Source organism: Vipera ursinii (genome assembly GCF_947247035.1).
Source record: "Vipera ursinii genome assembly, chromosome: 3".
Lineage (NCBI taxonomy): Eukaryota > Metazoa > Chordata > Lepidosauria > Squamata > Viperidae > Vipera > Vipera ursinii.
In genome coordinates, this window is record NC_139516.1 from 211,771,708 (window position 1) to 211,788,682 (window position 16,975).

General features: G+C 49.7%; 1 protein-coding gene across 1 annotated transcript; it reads left to right on the forward strand.

Moving 5' to 3' along the window:
* Nucleotides 1-1,058: 1,058 nt before the first annotated feature.
* LOC310638996 (fucolectin-5-like) lies at nt 1,059-2,883 on the forward strand (the record flags this gene model as incomplete). Its single annotated transcript, XM_083360356.1, has 2 exons — nt 1,059-1,390; nt 2,724-2,883. 2 exons carry the CDS (start codon nt 1,059-1,061, stop codon nt 2,881-2,883), a joined length of 492 nt encoding a protein of 163 aa, XP_083216482.1.
* Nucleotides 2,884-16,975: the final 14,092 nt, after the last annotated feature.

Below are 16,975 nucleotides of genomic sequence, written 5' to 3' on the forward strand. Positions count from 1 at the left end.
GTCCTAAGGAGAGGGAAGACAGGTCTAACACAGAGAAGGACTGGGGGTGGGGGGGGCACAATAGCAGGCTTCCAATACTGGAGGGGCTGCCCCAAAGAAGCGGGGGTCAACCTCTTCTCCAAAGCACCTGAAGGCAGGACGAGAAGCAACGGACGGAAACTCATCAAGGAGAGAAGCAACCTGGAACTAAGGAGGAATTTCCTAATAAGTGAGAACAATCAACCAGTGGAACAACCTGCCTCTAGAGGTTGTGAATGCTCCAACACTGGAGATTTTTTTTAAAAAAAGAATAGACAGCCACTTGTCTGAAATGGTTTAGGGTCTTCCCCTTGAGCAGTGGGGTGGTCTAGAAGACCTCCGAGGTCCCTTCCAATTTTGTTCGTTCTGGCTGTGAGGGAGAAGGGGACACTGGAGCCTTCGGTCTCTGCTTATCCCAACCTCAGTTCTGGGTTGTTGTTTTTTTAAATTCCATTTATATCCCGCCCTTCTCCGAAGACTCAGAGCGGCTTACAAGCTTAGCAGTAGCCTTCATTCTATGTATGTGCCTGCTTGTCCCCTCCTTTGATTGCCCCCACCCCCACCCCAGCCTCCTGCCCTCCATCTATGTTGGGCTAATATTGTGCACCATCCCCACCTGCGGATGGGCACCTCCGAGGCCATGCCCACCTCCATCCAGTTCATAGGACGGCCACCTGAGTGCCCTCCTGCCATGGGTCTGAACCGCAGGCTGGCCGAATTGCAGGGGGCCCAGGGGACACCCCAGTGTAGCTCCCTTGGGCCCTTCCAGGCTCCATCCCTGCCACGTCCCTGCCAGGTTGCCTCACTTGAGGATCCTGGATCCTTCCTCCTCCTCCTCCACCAGGACCCCTCTAGGAAGCTCTTTGTCTGCTCCAACGCCTTCCCTGGGGTCTCGCTTTCCTCTCCTCTGCAGCCCCCTCCAGAGGTCTCGCATCGGAGCTTGGAGGAAGAGGGGCAGGAAGTTGAAAGGGGATTTCTGGCTCTCCTCCTCCTCCTCCTCCTCCTTCACTCTCAGTCTAAGGAATGGATGGTCAGCTGGGATGTCAGCCCATGTCTCCCTTTGCCCCCCCCCAGCCAGGAACTGGGCCAGGGGCCAGCCTGCCACTCAGTCCTCCACGTACCCCCAATGGGGCACCGTCTATAGCCAAGCAGGGAGCGCCGTAGATGGCAACCGCGACGGGGACTGGCGTCACGGCTCCTGCAGCCACACCCTGGCGGAGGAAGAGCCCTGGTGGAGCCGGGATCTGGGCGCCTCCTATGCCGTCTCGGCCGTGGTGGTGAAGAATCGCCAGGAGTGCTGCTCTGGGCGGCTCAAGGGGGCCCAGATCCGCGTGGGAGACTGTGGGGCCAACCACGGCAAGTGCAATCCAATGTAAGGAGCCTCACCCCAGGACAAAGGGGGTGGGGGGGCAGAGACAGCTGCTTTCTTTGCAACGGGGCCCGGGGGGAGCCCAGAGGGTGTCTGGAAGGAGAACCGGCGGCCACCTCTGCGGGGATGAGATGCCAGCCCTTTTCTGCCTGTGCGGCATGTATGGGAGGTGTGAAAAAGGGGCGGGGCTCCACCACAGAGCCACCACCTTGCCTTTTTTAAAACGAACCCTCCCTGGTCAAGTCAGCCACCTGGGATCTGTCGATTCTTTCCAGGCCAAAGAATTCTCAAGAAAAAGGTTAGAAGGGAAGGTTGAGCGATGGACGTTATCAGGCCAGGCTTCTTCAACCTGCAGGCTCAGCATTCTGGGGGTTGCAGTCCCTTTTCCTAGAGGGAGGGGGAATGGTGCTTCCATGGCCACTCCTCAGCCAGTCCTCACTCCTCCAGGAGGTTCCCCAAAGGGGCCTTTCCCAAAAGGCAGCTGGACTTTCTTGGTTCTTTCCCCCTTGAAAAGGTTTCCTTTCTCATCCAAGAAGCTTCTTCAGTTCTGACTGACAGGTGCGGAAGGGAAGGATTCACCGGTGGGATCTTTCTGTAGCAGTCGCTGAGTTTGGGAGCTTACTGAGTTGTCCTAGGAGGTCAAGTAAAGGTCAAGGCTTCCCCTGTCCAGTTATGTCCGATTCATCTCCCTTTCTTAGCCAAGGGAGCCAGCAATGTCCGAAGGCACTTCCATGGTCATGTAGCCAGCATGGCTAAACACCTAGGTCAGGGGGAGGCAACCCTGGCTCTTTTATGACTGGTGGACTTCAACTCCCAGAATTCCTGAGAGGTTTCCAAGCTGAGCCATGCTGGCTCAGGAATTCTGGGAGTTGAAGTCCACCAGTCATAAAAGAGCCAGGGTTGCCTGCCCGTGGACTGAATGCTGTTACTTTCCCACCAGTGGTACCTATTAATCTATGTGCATTTGCATGCTTTTCAACAGCTACGTGGGCAGGAGCTGGGGTCAAGGAACGGGCGCTCACGCCATTGCACGGAGCTCAGGTCTTGAACCCAGACATCTTTTAAATTAAAGAATTAATTAAATTAAATTTAAAAGTTTAGTTAAGAACTAAGGAGAAACTTCCTAACAGTGAGAACGATTAACCAGTGGCACGGCTTGCCTCCAGAAGTTGTGGGTGCTGCAACACTGGAGGTTTTCTAGAAGAGGCCGGACAGGCACTTCAGGAGGAGTTGGGTTAGAAGACCTCCACGGCCCCTTCCAGCTCTACTCTGATTGAAGACTGGCGCCTTTACCCCTAACGCCAACCCTGAGTAAATTGAGTTTTTATCCCTGCAGCTGTGGGACCGTCTCCAACGGCAGCGCCGGCTCCCTCAGCATTATCTGCTGTGGCGGACTCCGAGGGCGCTACGTGACGGTGGTCATCCCTGGCCGAGCCGAGTACTTGACCCTCTGCGAGCTGGAGGTCTACGGCTCCCGAGTGGAGAAGGGCTGCTAGAGAGCATCAAGAAGGTGACCAGGAGCTGGCCTGGGAATGGCTCTCTAATAAAACTCCTGACTCAAGGAACGATTTCTTGTCTCCTTCCTCAGCTGGCAGGGTTAGGCCTAGGCCCTGTTTCTGACCAATAGTCGGGGGGTCCCCTGGCTTCGGACACAGGTCGTCTTTGGGGAACGGGCTACTTTTTGGGGAAACAGGTTGCTCGGCATGCCAAGCACGTGGGCCGTGTGAAAGGTTGGCCACCTATTGTGGATCTGTTTAGTTAAACGTGAGGAATGAAGGCTGCCACCCAACAAGGGGATCTGACTGCCAGGCCAGCCTTGTTGGGTCTAAGACGGGGCTGGCAGGCAAGTGGCACGCATAGGTGATGTTAGATTTTAGATGATTTAGGTTTTAGATTATTTTAGATTTTAGGGTTTAGGGTTTAGGCCCCTTCGCCCTCTGTTTTTAGGTGAGGTGTGGGCCGGCCATTTCTGCCGGATGCAATTTAATACACGTCCGTTTGGAGCGACTCCTGATTTACTCAGGGCAAATGTTATTTCAAGGGTGTCTCCGATGGCCTCCATGCAGCCATGGTGTTTGTGTGCAACGTAACACACAAGACTCGAAAATCCGGACTAGGCCTCTGTTAACCCCACATAGGTGGTTAACTCAAGAAGCAAATTCCAAACAGATTTTGGGAAAACATCTTTAATCCTAGTTAGAGTTTTAAAACTCCCTCCAAAACCAGAATCCTGCAGGCTTAGAGCAAGGGGAAATCTCTTTGAACCACTTGGTTTCCATGATCCCCAGCTCTGGGACCACCTGCTTCTCACCGTCTCTGAAGCAGCCTTTCACCAACTCCACCTGGAGCCCCAATTGGGAGGTGCTCTGCCTTCTCCTGCATATAGAATAGAATAGAATAGAGTAGAATAGAGTAGAATAGAATAGAATAGAATAGAATAGAATAGAATAGAATAGAATAGAATAGAATAGAATAGAATAGAATAAAATAGAATAGAATAGAAGAATAGAATAGAATAGAATAGAATAGAATAGAATAGAATAGAATAGAATAGAATAGAATAGAATAGAATAGAATAGAATAGAATAGAATAGAATGGAATGGAATGGAATGGAATGGAATGGAATGGAATGAAAGAAAGAATAGAATAGAATAGAATAGAATAGAATAGAATAGAATAGAATAGAATAGAATAGAATAGAATAGAATAGAATAGAATAGAATAGAATAGAAAATGTGGAATGGAATTTAATTTAATTTAATTTAATAATATTTGTATACCGCCCTTCTCCCTGAGGACTCAGGGCGGAATGGAATGGAATGAAAGAATAGAATAGAATAGAATAGAATAGAATAGAATAGAATAGAATAGAATAGAATAGAATAGAATAGAATAGAATAGAGCTGGAAGGGACCGTGGAGGTCATCTAGTCCAACCTCTCTGCTCAGGCAGGAAAACCTATACCATTTCAGACAAATGGCTGTCCAGTCTCTCCTTAAAAACCTCCAGTGCTGGAGCACCCAAACCTCTGGAGGCAGGTAGTTCCACTGGTTAATTGTCCTCACTGTCAGGAAGTTTCTCCTTAGTTCTAGGTTGCTTCTCTCCTTGATTACTTTCCCTCCGTTGCATCTCGTCCTGCCTTCAGGTGCTCTGGAGAATAGCTTGACTCCCTCTTCTTTGGGGCAGCCCCTCAGATACTGGAATCCTGCTGTCATATCACCCCTAGTCCTTCTTTTCTCTAGACTGGGCATACCTAGCTTGCTCAATCATCCATCCTACGATTTTGCCTCCAGACCTTTATCATCTTTGTTGCTCTTCTTTGCATGCTTTCTAGAGTTTCAACGTCATTTTGTATCATGGTGAGCGATACACATGTACTGATAGATATATTAATGGGGAAATCTGAACTCTGACAGTGTAAGAGAGGGAGAAATATTATTTCCCATATTGCTGCTACATCTACCTACCTTCATTCCAAACTATGCAAGACGTATCTCTGTAGGAGAGCTACGTAAGTCCCTTCAATGTTTTGCTCTCCGACCCTGGATTTTTCCCAGCTCACCAAAACACGTTTTTTGGGTGTGGGGGCCAGAGCACACTATTCTCCAAGGGTGAGCTAACCATATATTTATACAAGGGCATTGCTGTATTGTGTGTTCGTATTTTAATTGCATTTCAAACCGCCCAAGGTCACCTTGTAGGGGAGAGGGGCAGCATGAAAATTTCATAAATAAATAAATTAACTTGCATCTGGTCATTTGTGATTCATACCAAAAGCCGCCACGGTCTTAGGCTACATCAAGAAAGAGTATCAAGGTCATGTGAAGTGTTAACACCACTTTGTGAGGCCTTGGTAAGACCCCATTTGGAATGCCACATCCAGCTTTCATTGCCACTGTTATGTACTGGGCTCTTAAAGTATACCACGTGGGTTGCTGGAGCAGCTAACAGCTCCCCAGCAACCCAGACTGCAAGTCTCTTGTGCTGCAATTGGCTATCTCCAGGAGGCAATGGTTGATTCAAACCTATTGGCTGCCGCCTAGGGGCTAGACTATATATTGCGGCTAGTTGCAGCCTTTTCCCCAGTACAGTTTCTGCATGAAATAAACTATGAGTTTCCCTGTACTCTGTTCCGCGTCTTCATTCCTGCGCCAAAGAACCCGCTATTTAACAGTGGCGATGAGGGTGGGATCCTGCTTCACTGAATAAAGAGTTGAAGTCTACAAGGGAAATCCAGCGCACACCGGAGGGAAAAGGCATTTCCCCCCCCTCTCTCAAGGTCGGCTAGCAAGCTACGCTAGCGACCTCGTGCTCAGTGGACTCGTTCCCTGAGCCTGGAAGCAGGATCCGGAAGAACGCAGGAACCAGCAAAAGAATGCCGAAGGTCGGGAAACTGAGAGAATTCGACGTGAAACACCCAGAGGAATGGCCATCATATCTATCACAAGTAGAAAACTACCTCAGGGCCAATCAGATCGCGGAAGAAGGACTGAAGGCCGCAACGCTACTCTGCGTGTGCGACCCAGCAACCTTTGATTTGGCCGAGAACCTTTTTGCGCCGACACCGATCGAAGCAGTCTCCTACATAGACCTCAAAAAGAAGCTAACCGGGCACTTCCAGCCCAAGATGTCTGAAATGGCTTGGCGGTTCAAGTTCGACCAAAGAGTGCATCAACCGGGTGAATCAGCTTCCGAGTTCATAGCGGGCCTGAGGCAGGCTGCACGCCTTTGCAAATTTTCAAATTTAGAAGAGCAACTATGAGACTGGCTCATCTGCGGTCTATGGGACCGAATGCTTCAGCAGAGACTCTTTGCTAGGACAAATTTAACATTTTCTGAAGCACAAGACGAGGTGATGGCCGACGAAGCTGCTGGGGGTGCCGTTCAAACAGTGCAGCCCGCCAAATTGACAAAAGTTGAAGAAATGGTCCACTGTGAGGACGCCAAACGCACCAAAGAGTCTTCCAAGGAAGAAGAACCTGAAATCAACGGACTCCAAAAGCAGCCCAACATGCAACACCGCAACAGCCAGCAGTGAGAGGACGGTTACAAGGCAGTTCTCTTATGGAGATGTAAGGGGTGCGGCGGCAACCATTTTCATGCCAATTGCAGATTCCGATCAGCCACGTGCAGAGCTTGCAGAAGGACAGGCCACATCGCAGTGGTTTGCAGAGCCTGACAGAGAGACCGGCCACCCAAACACCAGTCGGAAGAACCGACTAGGAGAGGGCCCAGGGTGCAGTTAGTGTGGGTTTTTTCAGAAGCCGTAGAAGCGTATGCTGCACCGGGGCTCAATGCCCCCTCAAACCCAAGCTCATGATAGAGCTACAAGGAGTTCCATGTAAGATGGAATTGGTCTCTGGCTCTGCAGTTTCAATTATTTCTCAAGACATTTTTAACTTCGTGTGTAGGCACAGTAACAATTGGGCCAAACTAAGACCCTCAGATATAATCCTAATGGATTTTCAAAATGCTCAAGTTAAAGTTAAGGGAGAAGCCACTTTGACGGTAAACTTTAAGGGGTTTTGGGGGCACCTGGATTCTCAGTTCAGATCTTGCAAGCAATAAACCATGAGTTTTCCTGAACTCACTTGCCTCGTCTTCATTCCTGCGCCAAAGAATCCTCTACACAACACTCATCATCTTCCTCGGACCTGGCAGAGCTCGCTCTTTCAAGGCTCCCGGTCACGGTGACTTGTGAATGGCTGATCAAAGCCACTGCAGGGACCTAGGATCTGAAGGAGAGAGAGAGGAAAGAGGCTTTGGCTGATATGCAGGAATTTCAGAGGAGAATTCTGAGGAGTCTGATAGCACCTTTTATGACCCACAACTTCTTTTTTTTTTGCCTTCCAAAAACAGAACCCTTGAGCTGCAGCTTTAACAGAATAACAAATTTGGAAGGGACTTTGGAGGTCATCTAGTTCAACCCCTGCTCAGGCAGGAAACCCTGTACCAGTTCAGACAAACGGCTGTCCAGTCTCTTCTTGAAAACCTCCAGTGATGGAGCATTCACAGCTTGTGGAGGCAGGTGGTTCCACTGGTTAATTGTCCTCACTGTCAGGAAGTTTCTCCTTAGTTCCAGGTTGCTTCTCTCCTTGATGAGTTTCCATCCGTTGCTTCTTGTCCTGCTTTCAGGTGCTTTGGAGGATAGCTTGACCCCCCCCCCCTCTTCTTTGGGGCAACCCCTGAGATATTGGAGCATTGCTATCATGTCATCTCTGGTCCTTCTCTTCCTTAAACTAGACCTACCCAATTCCAGCGACCGTTTTTTGTATGTTTTAGCCTCCAGACCCCTAATCATCTTTGTTGCTCTTCTCTGTACTCTTTGTAGATCTTTCTTTCTCGGTCTAGAGTTTTCTCTTTTTTCATCTTTGGTGAGCTGAAATGTGGCAAAGAGTTACCGTCTTCTAGTCCTCTCCACTTGCTTCAAACGCAGCTCGTGGCTTACCAATTTCCCACAGAAGCAAAAAGCACAAATGCGCAATAATCCTTGAACATTACAGCTTGAGAATCTTGCCCATCTGTTACACTGGAAAGGTTTTAATTTCTTCCTGCATTTTTGTCAGTCTCACGGGTTAACTATTTCACTTAGGGACATTATGAACGTTAACATGCTCCAAAACACCGCATACATCAAATACTTCTAACGAGGAAGTCTGGCAATTTTGGAGCATGAACTGTGGTTGTGTGTTGATTACGTAAGAGTAGAAGCAATTAAATGCATTGCAGGTATATTCCAAATAAGTGGCTGGAGCAAAAAACGTCTTGTCAGACCTAATAGATTGATTTCTGCTTGCAGTTTTTTCTTCTATTCACATCTGTTGTTGTTGTTAGCTGCAAAGTCCTGTCCGACCCATCGCGACCCCATGGACAACGTTCCTCCAGGCCTTCCTGTCCTCCACCATCTTCTGGAGTCTATTTAAGCTCACGCCTCCTGCTTCAGTGACTCCATCCAGCCACCTCATTCTCTGTCGTCCCCTTCTTCTCTTGCCCTCAATCTTTCCCAGCATTAGGCTCTTCTCCAGTGAGTCCTTCCTTCTCCTTACGTGGCCAAAGTATTTGAGTGATCTTGGAGCCCAGGAAAATAAAATCTGTCACTACTTCCATTTCTTCCCCATCTATTTGCCAGGAATTGAGAGGGCTGGATGCCAGAATCTTGGTTTTCTTAATGTTAAGTTTCATCTGTTCACATTAAGGTAAAGTTAAAGGTTCCCCCGCACATGCGTGCTAGTCATTTCTGACTCTAGGGGCCGGTGCTCATCTCCGTTTCAAAGCCGAAGAGCCGGCGCTTGTCCGAGGACGTCTCCGTGGTCATGTGGCCGGCATGACTAGACGCCAAAGGCGCACGGAGCGCTGTTACCTTCCCACCGTAGTGGTCCCTATTTTTCTACTTGCATTTTTTACGTGCTTTTGAACTGCTAGGTTGGTAGAAGCTGGGACGAGTAACAGGCGCTCACTCTGCTACGTGGCACTCGGGATTCGACCCGCCAAACTGCCGACCTTCTGATCGACAAGCTCAGCGTCCTAACCCATTGAGCCACCGCGTCCCTCTCTGTTCACATTAGGACCTTACAAAGTTGGACAGAAATTTGCTATTATTCAAGCTTTCACAGCTTCTGGAGGCAGGTTGTCCCACTGATTAATTATTCTGCCAGGAAATTTCTCCTTAGTTCCAGGTTGCTTCTCTCCTTGGTTAGTTTCCATCTTTTGCTTCTTGTCCTGCCTTCAGGGGCTTTGGAGAATAGCTTGACTCCCTCTTCTTTGGGGCAGCCCCTGAGATACTGTAGCACAGCTATCATGTCCCCCCTCATTCTTCTCTTCATTAAACTAGACATACCCAGTTCCAGCAACCGTTCCTTGTATGTTTTAGTCTCCAGTCATCTAATAATCTTTGTTGCCCTTCTCTGTACCCTTTCTAGAGTCTCAACATCTTTTTTACATCGTGGTGACCAAAACTGGATGCAGTATTCCAGATGTGGCCTTACCAAGGCATTAGATGATGGTGATGTTACCCCTTCAATAGAGAGTCTGACTTGTGGTGATTCTCTGGGCCAGGCGGTCTCCCCCACTCTTCCCATCTTGCACTCCTTCTTTGAGTCTTTCTATGCAATGTCCGGGGTCAGCTTGGATGGTGTCCAGCCAGACCGTCTTCTTTGGCAGCCTGGTTTCCTTTTGCCACTAACTCTGCCCAGCACAATTGCTTTGTCCAGTGAGTTGAATTGAGTGAGCTGAAGTCTGCAACTCTTAAAGTTTGTCACGTTTGGGGGTTTGGAGACCCCTGGTTCAGCTGATGCATCCAAGATTTTTGAAAAGTTGACTTTGCTTTAGATCTATTGCCCCAGTGAAATAATGGCCGTATTCTATGCATAATATGCAGAGATCTTGTAAAATTCAATCTCTGTGTGTGTGTTTGTGTGTGTGTGTGTGTGTTTTCTCTCTCTCTGTATGTGTTTCTCTCTCTCTCTCTCTCTCTCTCTGTGTGTGTGTCTGTGTGTGTGTGTGTGTGTGTGTGTGTGTGAGAGAGAGAGAGAGAGAGAGAGAGAGAGAGAGAGTAAATCAATGGAGCATTTCAAATCTTACCAAAGTTATGCCTCCCATTTGGGGACAGATTCAGATCTAGAACTGATTAGTGCCCACTCACTGATTTTAGTGTGTGCTGTGGGCTTGTCGTGAGCTGGGCGGGAATGCAGCGTTTCCTGCTACGAAACTGTGTGTGGTTTCATCCATAGCGGCAGAGTCAACTCCAGTTCAGGACAGGCCATGGTGGTGAAAAGAGAGGAGAGGAGACCGTATTTGCCAAGTTGGTGATCGATCTTGCGGCGAAGCAGAGCTGAAGCTCCACCTGAGTTGGGACCCAGGCCAACTCTTGCTGTGGCCTCCCTGGGAGGAAGGGGGCAAAACCAGGGCTGGCCAGAGGGAGGTCCAGCGCTCAGCCTAAGCGCCTGGTGGTGGAAAGAAGCTGTGGTTGCTGACCCTCCAGGGAAGACATCGAGACCTTTGGACATCGCCAAAGAAGGTGAGCGGCGGGGAAAGAAGGAAAAACTAGCCACCAAGTCAGCTCTTGAAAAAGGGCAGGGTGGAAATTATGGCCTCGCCTGAGAAAGTGGGCTGGTGAGGAAGAGACTCCAATAAACCCACCTTGATTTTTTCAGTGGGGTTCAGAAAGGCCAGGTGAGGACAAAGTCGGAGGAGGGCCCGTTTCAGGAATGCTCTTGCTCTGGGAGAATGGCAGAACCTTGAAAGTCTCTCCAGCCTCCCTTTGGCTCCATGGCCAGGCCTGATTGAAGAAGCCAGCTGCTCGTTGTTCCTACGTGGTGCTGCCACGCCTTTCCTGATCTCTCCCTTCCTCGCTTGCAGGATGATCGCTTGCATCGTCTGGGGGTGTCTGCTGGCCGTGACCCTCTTGGCAGGCCCTGCGGCAGCTCAGAGTTGCAGACCCCTACCCACAGGTAAGAACCACCAGAAGACCTGCCTGTGTTGCATGTACAGATAGTTCAGGGGTAGGCAACCTTGGCTCTTTTATGACTGGTGGACTTCAACTCCCAGAATTCCTGAGCCAGCATGAGGGAAACTATGGCCCCTTCATGACTCATGGATGTCAACTCCCAGAATTCCAGAGCCAGCATGGCTCAGCATGGAAACCTCTCCCTTTCCTCTCAGTGTGGCTGGCTCAGGAATTCTGGGAGTTGAAGTCCACGAGTCATAAAAAGCCAAGGTTGCCTTGCCCTGGTATGAGGTCTCCTATCTTGAGCAGGGGTTGGACTAGAAGACCTACAAGGTCCCTTCCAGCTCTATGGTTCTATGTTCTATGATGTACCTTCTATATTTTTCTATTCCACAAACGCCCACTATGCAACATCTAGGAGCCCGTTGGAGAGAATTGGGGAGATCAATAGCAATAGCAACTAGCAATAGCACTTAGACTTATCTCCTGCTTCACAGTGCTGTACAGTCCTGTCTAAGCGGTTTACAGGGTCAGTATATTGTCCCCAACAATCTGGGTCCTCATGACCTCGGAAGGATGGAAGGCTGAGTCAACCATGAGCCGGTCAGCGTCGAACTGCCAAACTGCTGGCGGCCGGCAGTCAGCAGGAGAAGCCTGCAGTGCTGTACTCTAACACTGCACCACCACGGCTTATGACCAAGCCTGTGTAGACTGTAAGCTGGGGGTGGGGATGGTGTAACTGCCAACTCTGCTGGGCCAACTGGACATTTGCTCTCCTGAATCTGTCCACTGACTACAATTCCTTCACCCGCGAGGTCTCCAGGGGTGCAATCTCCCACGCCCATTACGTACGTATTTATACCCAGGGATAAATCTCACCGGTCAGAATAAAAACCTGCTAAATGGCTACTCAGCTGAGGTCGCATTGGATCTATTCTGAGGATGTCTAGTTCTTTTCAGGACAATTTGGGGAGGGAGGAAGAAGAAGGCCAAGAGGGGTTCCTCCCCCAATAGCAAAGACATGAAACATTGCACTTTGCTCGCTTCCCTCCACCCCTTTCTCAGCCTTCAAAACTCCCCCCACAAAAAGGGGGCCCTCGAGGCTTTGCACCTCCCCTTCCTCGTCTCCTCCCCGCCACCTCCGTTCCGTCCTGCAGGTGTAAAGGGGGAAAACCTGGCCTTGGGGAAGCCGGCCAGCCAGTCTTCCATTCATCAGCATTACATCGTTGGATCAGCGGACAAAGCCGTGGATGGGGGCTGCAGCGGGGACTGGTACAACAATTCCTGCACCCACACCAAGAAAGAGAAGAACCCCTGGTGGCTGGTGGACCTGGGAAAGTCTCGTAAAATCTCTGTGGTGCTGGTGAAAAACCGCCAGGACTGCTGTGGGCAAAGAATCTATAAAGCTGAGGTCCACTTAGGAGACTCTCTGGCGGACCACGGCAGAGCCAACCCTTGGTAAGGTGACTTGAGTCATTAATGCATCCCCAGGTGGATTCCTCCAGGTGTTTGGGGCCTCCCGCACGGAGAATCCACAGCCAGTGTGGCTGATTTTGGGGTGCTGTTGAGTAGGAGTTGCTGACTTTGGCCTGGAGACCTAGGTGTCGTGTCTCCCTCGGGGTGGAGATTGCGAGGTCACCTCCCTCACTGCTTCTCCAAGGGAAGACCTGGCAGTGGCGTTGAGGAAAGCCGTCAATCCATCAAGTTCTGGTCTCAATTAGTTTGACGGGGGGTGGGTCTGTGTGAATTCCACCCGATTGTTCATTTTTGCTATCATTTCTGTTAGAAATCTAGACAATGGGCTCCTTCAGAACCGGCTTAAGCTCTTGATACGAGGCCACATAGGAAAGTTGTTTTTTTTTAATCCCATTTATATCCCGCCCTTCTCCGAAGACTCAGGGCGGCTTACAAGCTTAGCAGTAGCCTTCATTCTATGTATATGCCTGCTTGTTAGGGCTTTCACACACCCCCCCAAGCGGCATTATTACAAAGTCAGCTTATTGCCCCCAACAATCTGGGTCCTCATTTTACCTACCTCGGAAGGATGGAAGGCTGAGTCAACCTGGAGCCTGGTGGGACTCGAACCTGCACTAATTGCAGGCAGCTGGTGTTACTTAAGGAGGCATCAGCCCACTGCTCCACCAAGGAAAGTTGCTTTCTCTGCTTGGATTTTGTACGCAGTTCTGGCCGCTGCACCTCACAGAGAGGCCCTGGATGGTGAAAAGATACTCGAAGGGTGTTCGGAGCTAGACTCAGATGTAAAAAAAAAAATCAGCAGAGGGAAGTGGCAAATAAAGGTAGCAACAGAAAAGAGTATTTGCAGCTGGGGGTTTCATGACCCAACTAGCTCACATCGTCCGTGTCAGAAGGGAGGGGGTTTGCAGGGGGGAGGGGGAGGGGGAGGAAGAAAAACTGGGGGGTTCTTGGGGTTCTCTGAGCTTGGTTTCTTGTTTGCAGACACATCATGATCCAACTAGGTAACATCATCAGTGCTAGAAGGGAGGGGGTGTGCTGGAGGAGGAGGAGGAGGAGGAGGAGGAGGAGGAGGAGGAGGAGGAGGACTACTGTGGGGTCCTTGTTGCTCTCTCAGCTTGGTAGTTTCCTTGCAGAGTTTTAATTACCCAACTAGGGAACATTATCAGTGCTACAAGAGAGTGGGGAGGAGGAGGAGGAGGAGGAGGAGGAGGAGGAGGAGGAGGAGGGGGGGAAGAACTGCGGAATTCTGAGCTTGATGGTTTTCTTGTTTCATGACCCAAGTAGGTCACATCATCAGGGCCTGGTGTTGCGTGATCATCCCTGATGATGTGACCTACTTGGGTCATGAAACATCTTTAAGAAAGCCACCCAGCTCAGAGAGCACCAAGGACCTCACAAATAAAGGTGGGTGTGATCGTCATATTTCACTTAGAGAAACTGTTGCACAAGGGAGCAAAAGAGAGATTTTCCTTGCAAAAGTATCTTTTTAAAAAGCCGGGGGATCCCTTCCAATTAATCAGAGTACTAGGGGCAAAATGGAGGCAGCAGAGGATGAGAGGGCTGGAGTGCTACTGAAATGGGGCTGCCCTTGAAGATTTGGGGGGGGGCTGTGTTCTCAGGGTGAGCTTTGGGTGACCGGTGGGGGGGGACAAGAGGGCTGCTCCCCTAACGTGACCTCTCTTGCCCCACAGCTGTGGGATTATCCTGAACACCAGCCCAGGCTCCATCACCACCATCTACTGCAATGGACAGCAAGGCCGCTACGTCAGTGTCCACTTACCCAGGATTGACTACTTGACCGTCTGTGAAGTGGAGGTCTACGGTGCTCAGTAGAGAAGCCAGGCCTCGCGTTGGGATCTCCTGCAAAATGCCAATTGCTCTCCAAATAAATCCAGATCAATGGGCTATGATGATGCATTCCTGGGTTTCTTCCGATTCCTGGTCACCCAAGGGAGGGGAGATTTGCCCCTCCCCTTCTGCAAAGGCCAGGAGGGAAAGTCCTTCGTGGGAGGTGGGCCTTTAGTGTCTCTCCCCCGCCCCTCCTGGCTGTTGTCCCCAGCAGGAACCCAGAATCCAGTCATTCCTAGTAACCGCTGTCTCCCCAGCTTTCATGGCAACTGCCCAGAGACTGGTGCTAAGGCGGGCAGCTTATATAATTGTTTTAAATTCATAAAACTCCAGTTGACAAAGATTTCTGTGATTACATGTTGGCCAGTCTTGCAGGTGCCAGTCTTTTGATGCAACACACACAAACACACACACCTTGCAATTGTACGCAATAAGGCCCTGAGCTGGGGTTTACCTGGGTCAATCCTCACTTATCCCTGGGGTTTGTCTTCCTTTCTTCCTTCCACTCACTCCTTCCTTCCTTCCTTCCTTCCTTCCTTCCTTCCTTCCTTCCTTCCTCCCTCCCTCCCTCCCTCCCTCCCTCCCTCCCTCTCTCCTTCCTTCCCTTCCTTCCTTCCTTCCTTCCTCCCTCCCTCCCTCCCTCCCTCCCTCTCACCTTCCTTCCTTCCTTCTTTCCTTCCTCCCTCCCTCCCTCTCTCCATCCTTCCTTCCTTCCTTCCTTCTTCCTTCCTTCCTTCCTTCCTTCCTTCCTTCCTTCCTTCCTTCCTTCCTTCCTTCCTTCCTTCCTTTCTTCCTTCCCCCTCACCTTGCCAGTCTCTCCTAAGGGGAGTTCAAGGATCCAGGCTAAAGTCAGGCAGCGCAAGGCCCAGGGATGGAGAGATGCTGCCAGGGATGCTTGGAGGATCGCAGGGGGTCTCTGGGGGTGGGCAGAGCCTTTGGGTCAGCTCAGGGAGACCAAGGAAGGGCCTCCGTTCTTCGCTTGCTCTCTGTTACTTGCCCCATGCACATGGGACATGTTAGCAGCGCTCCAGTATCTCAGGGGCTGCCCCAAAGAAGAGGGAGTCAAGCTGTTCTCCAGAGCACCTGAAGGCAGGACCAGAAGCAACGGATGGATACCGACCAAACAGAGAAGCAACCTGGAACTAAGGAGAAACTTCCTAATAGGGAGGACAATTAACCAGTGGAACAACCTGCCTCCAGAAGCTGTGAATGCTCCAACATTGGAAGTTTTTAAGAAGAGACTGGACAGCCATTTGTCTGAAATGTTATGGGAGGAGCAGGGGAATGGTCTAGACCTGGGGTAGGCAACCTTGGCTCTTTTATGACTTGTGGATGTCAACTCCCAGAATTCCTCAGCCAGCAAGCCTGGTTGAGGAATTCTGGGAGTTACACAAGTCATAAAAGAGCCAAGGTTGCTGTTAAATAGCGGGTTCTTTGCCACAGGAATGAAGACGCAAAGCTGAGTACAAGGTAACTCATAGTTTATTTCATGCAGAAACTGTACTGGGGAAAAGGCTGCAACTAGCTGCAATATATAGTCTAGCTCCCAGGCGGCAGCCAATAGATTTGAATCAACCATTGCCTCCTGGAGATAGCCAATTGCAGCACAGGAGACTTGTAGTCTGGGTTGCTGGAGAGCCGTTAGCTGCTCCAGCAACCCAGATTGTTGGGGGCAATTATGCTGACTTTGTAATAATGCCGCTGGGGTGTGTGTGAAAGCCCTAATAAGCAGGCATATACATAGAATGAAGGCTACTGCTAAGCTTGTAAGCCGCCCTGAGTCTTCGGAGAAGGGCGGGATATAAATGGAATTAAAATAAAATAAAAAAATAAAACCCACGTGGTATACTTTAAGAGCCCAGTACATAACACCCCTCCCCGCTTAGACCAGATCATAATAACACCAATTAGTCTCAACAATTGTCAAGACTCATTATCCAAACACACTAAAATAAAAGTGATAATAATAATAAAAGTAAAAAAAATAATGTAGGTTACAATGTTATTAAACAACGTCTCAATGAATTGGCTTCAAAAATGACACTTTTAGACAGTTGCATCATAGCACTAGTTTCTGTAGTGTAGTGGCAACAGGAATTACAACAATATATATCTCTTTATTTTACAATGTAATCTGCAAGATATGGAGGAGGCTTGTGTGCCCTAGAGGAACGTCTCGGCGTTCCCATTACTTTGTGGTCTACCAGCAGGGCGTAGAATGCTGGCAGAGTAAAAAAATCTGCCAATCTGTGATGCCAGTCACCTGTGACAATGCACTTGAGTGCTTCCTTCGTTGTCCTCACCATGCGTTCAGCTTGGCCATTAGAAGATGGATGAAAAGGCGCAGACATTGCATGTCTGATGAGATCAGCTCTAAGGAAGGCCTGAAATTCAGCAGCAGTGAATTGGGCCCCATTGTCAGAAACTAAGACATCTGGCAGCCCATGTGTGGCAAAGAGTTTTCTCAGCACCTGGATGGTCCTAGCAGTAGTCATGTTAGGAACTGGAATTACTTCCAGCCATTTGGAATGGCTATCCACAACTATAAGGAAGAGCTGTCCCTGAAAGGGCCCAGCGTAGTCTATGTGAACCGTAGACAAGGGAGTGTGCATTTCCTCCCACCTGTGAACTGGAGCCTGTGGCATTTCAGGCGTAGATTGCTGGCATGTATAACAACCATGGACTTGAGCCTCAATGGCCTTATCAAGGCCAGGCCAACAGAGGAAGCTTCTAGCTAAAGCTTTCATTCTGACAATGCCTGGATGGCCTTCATGTAATGATTGTAAATCTCTGTCTCTTAGGGAAGTGGGAATTATGA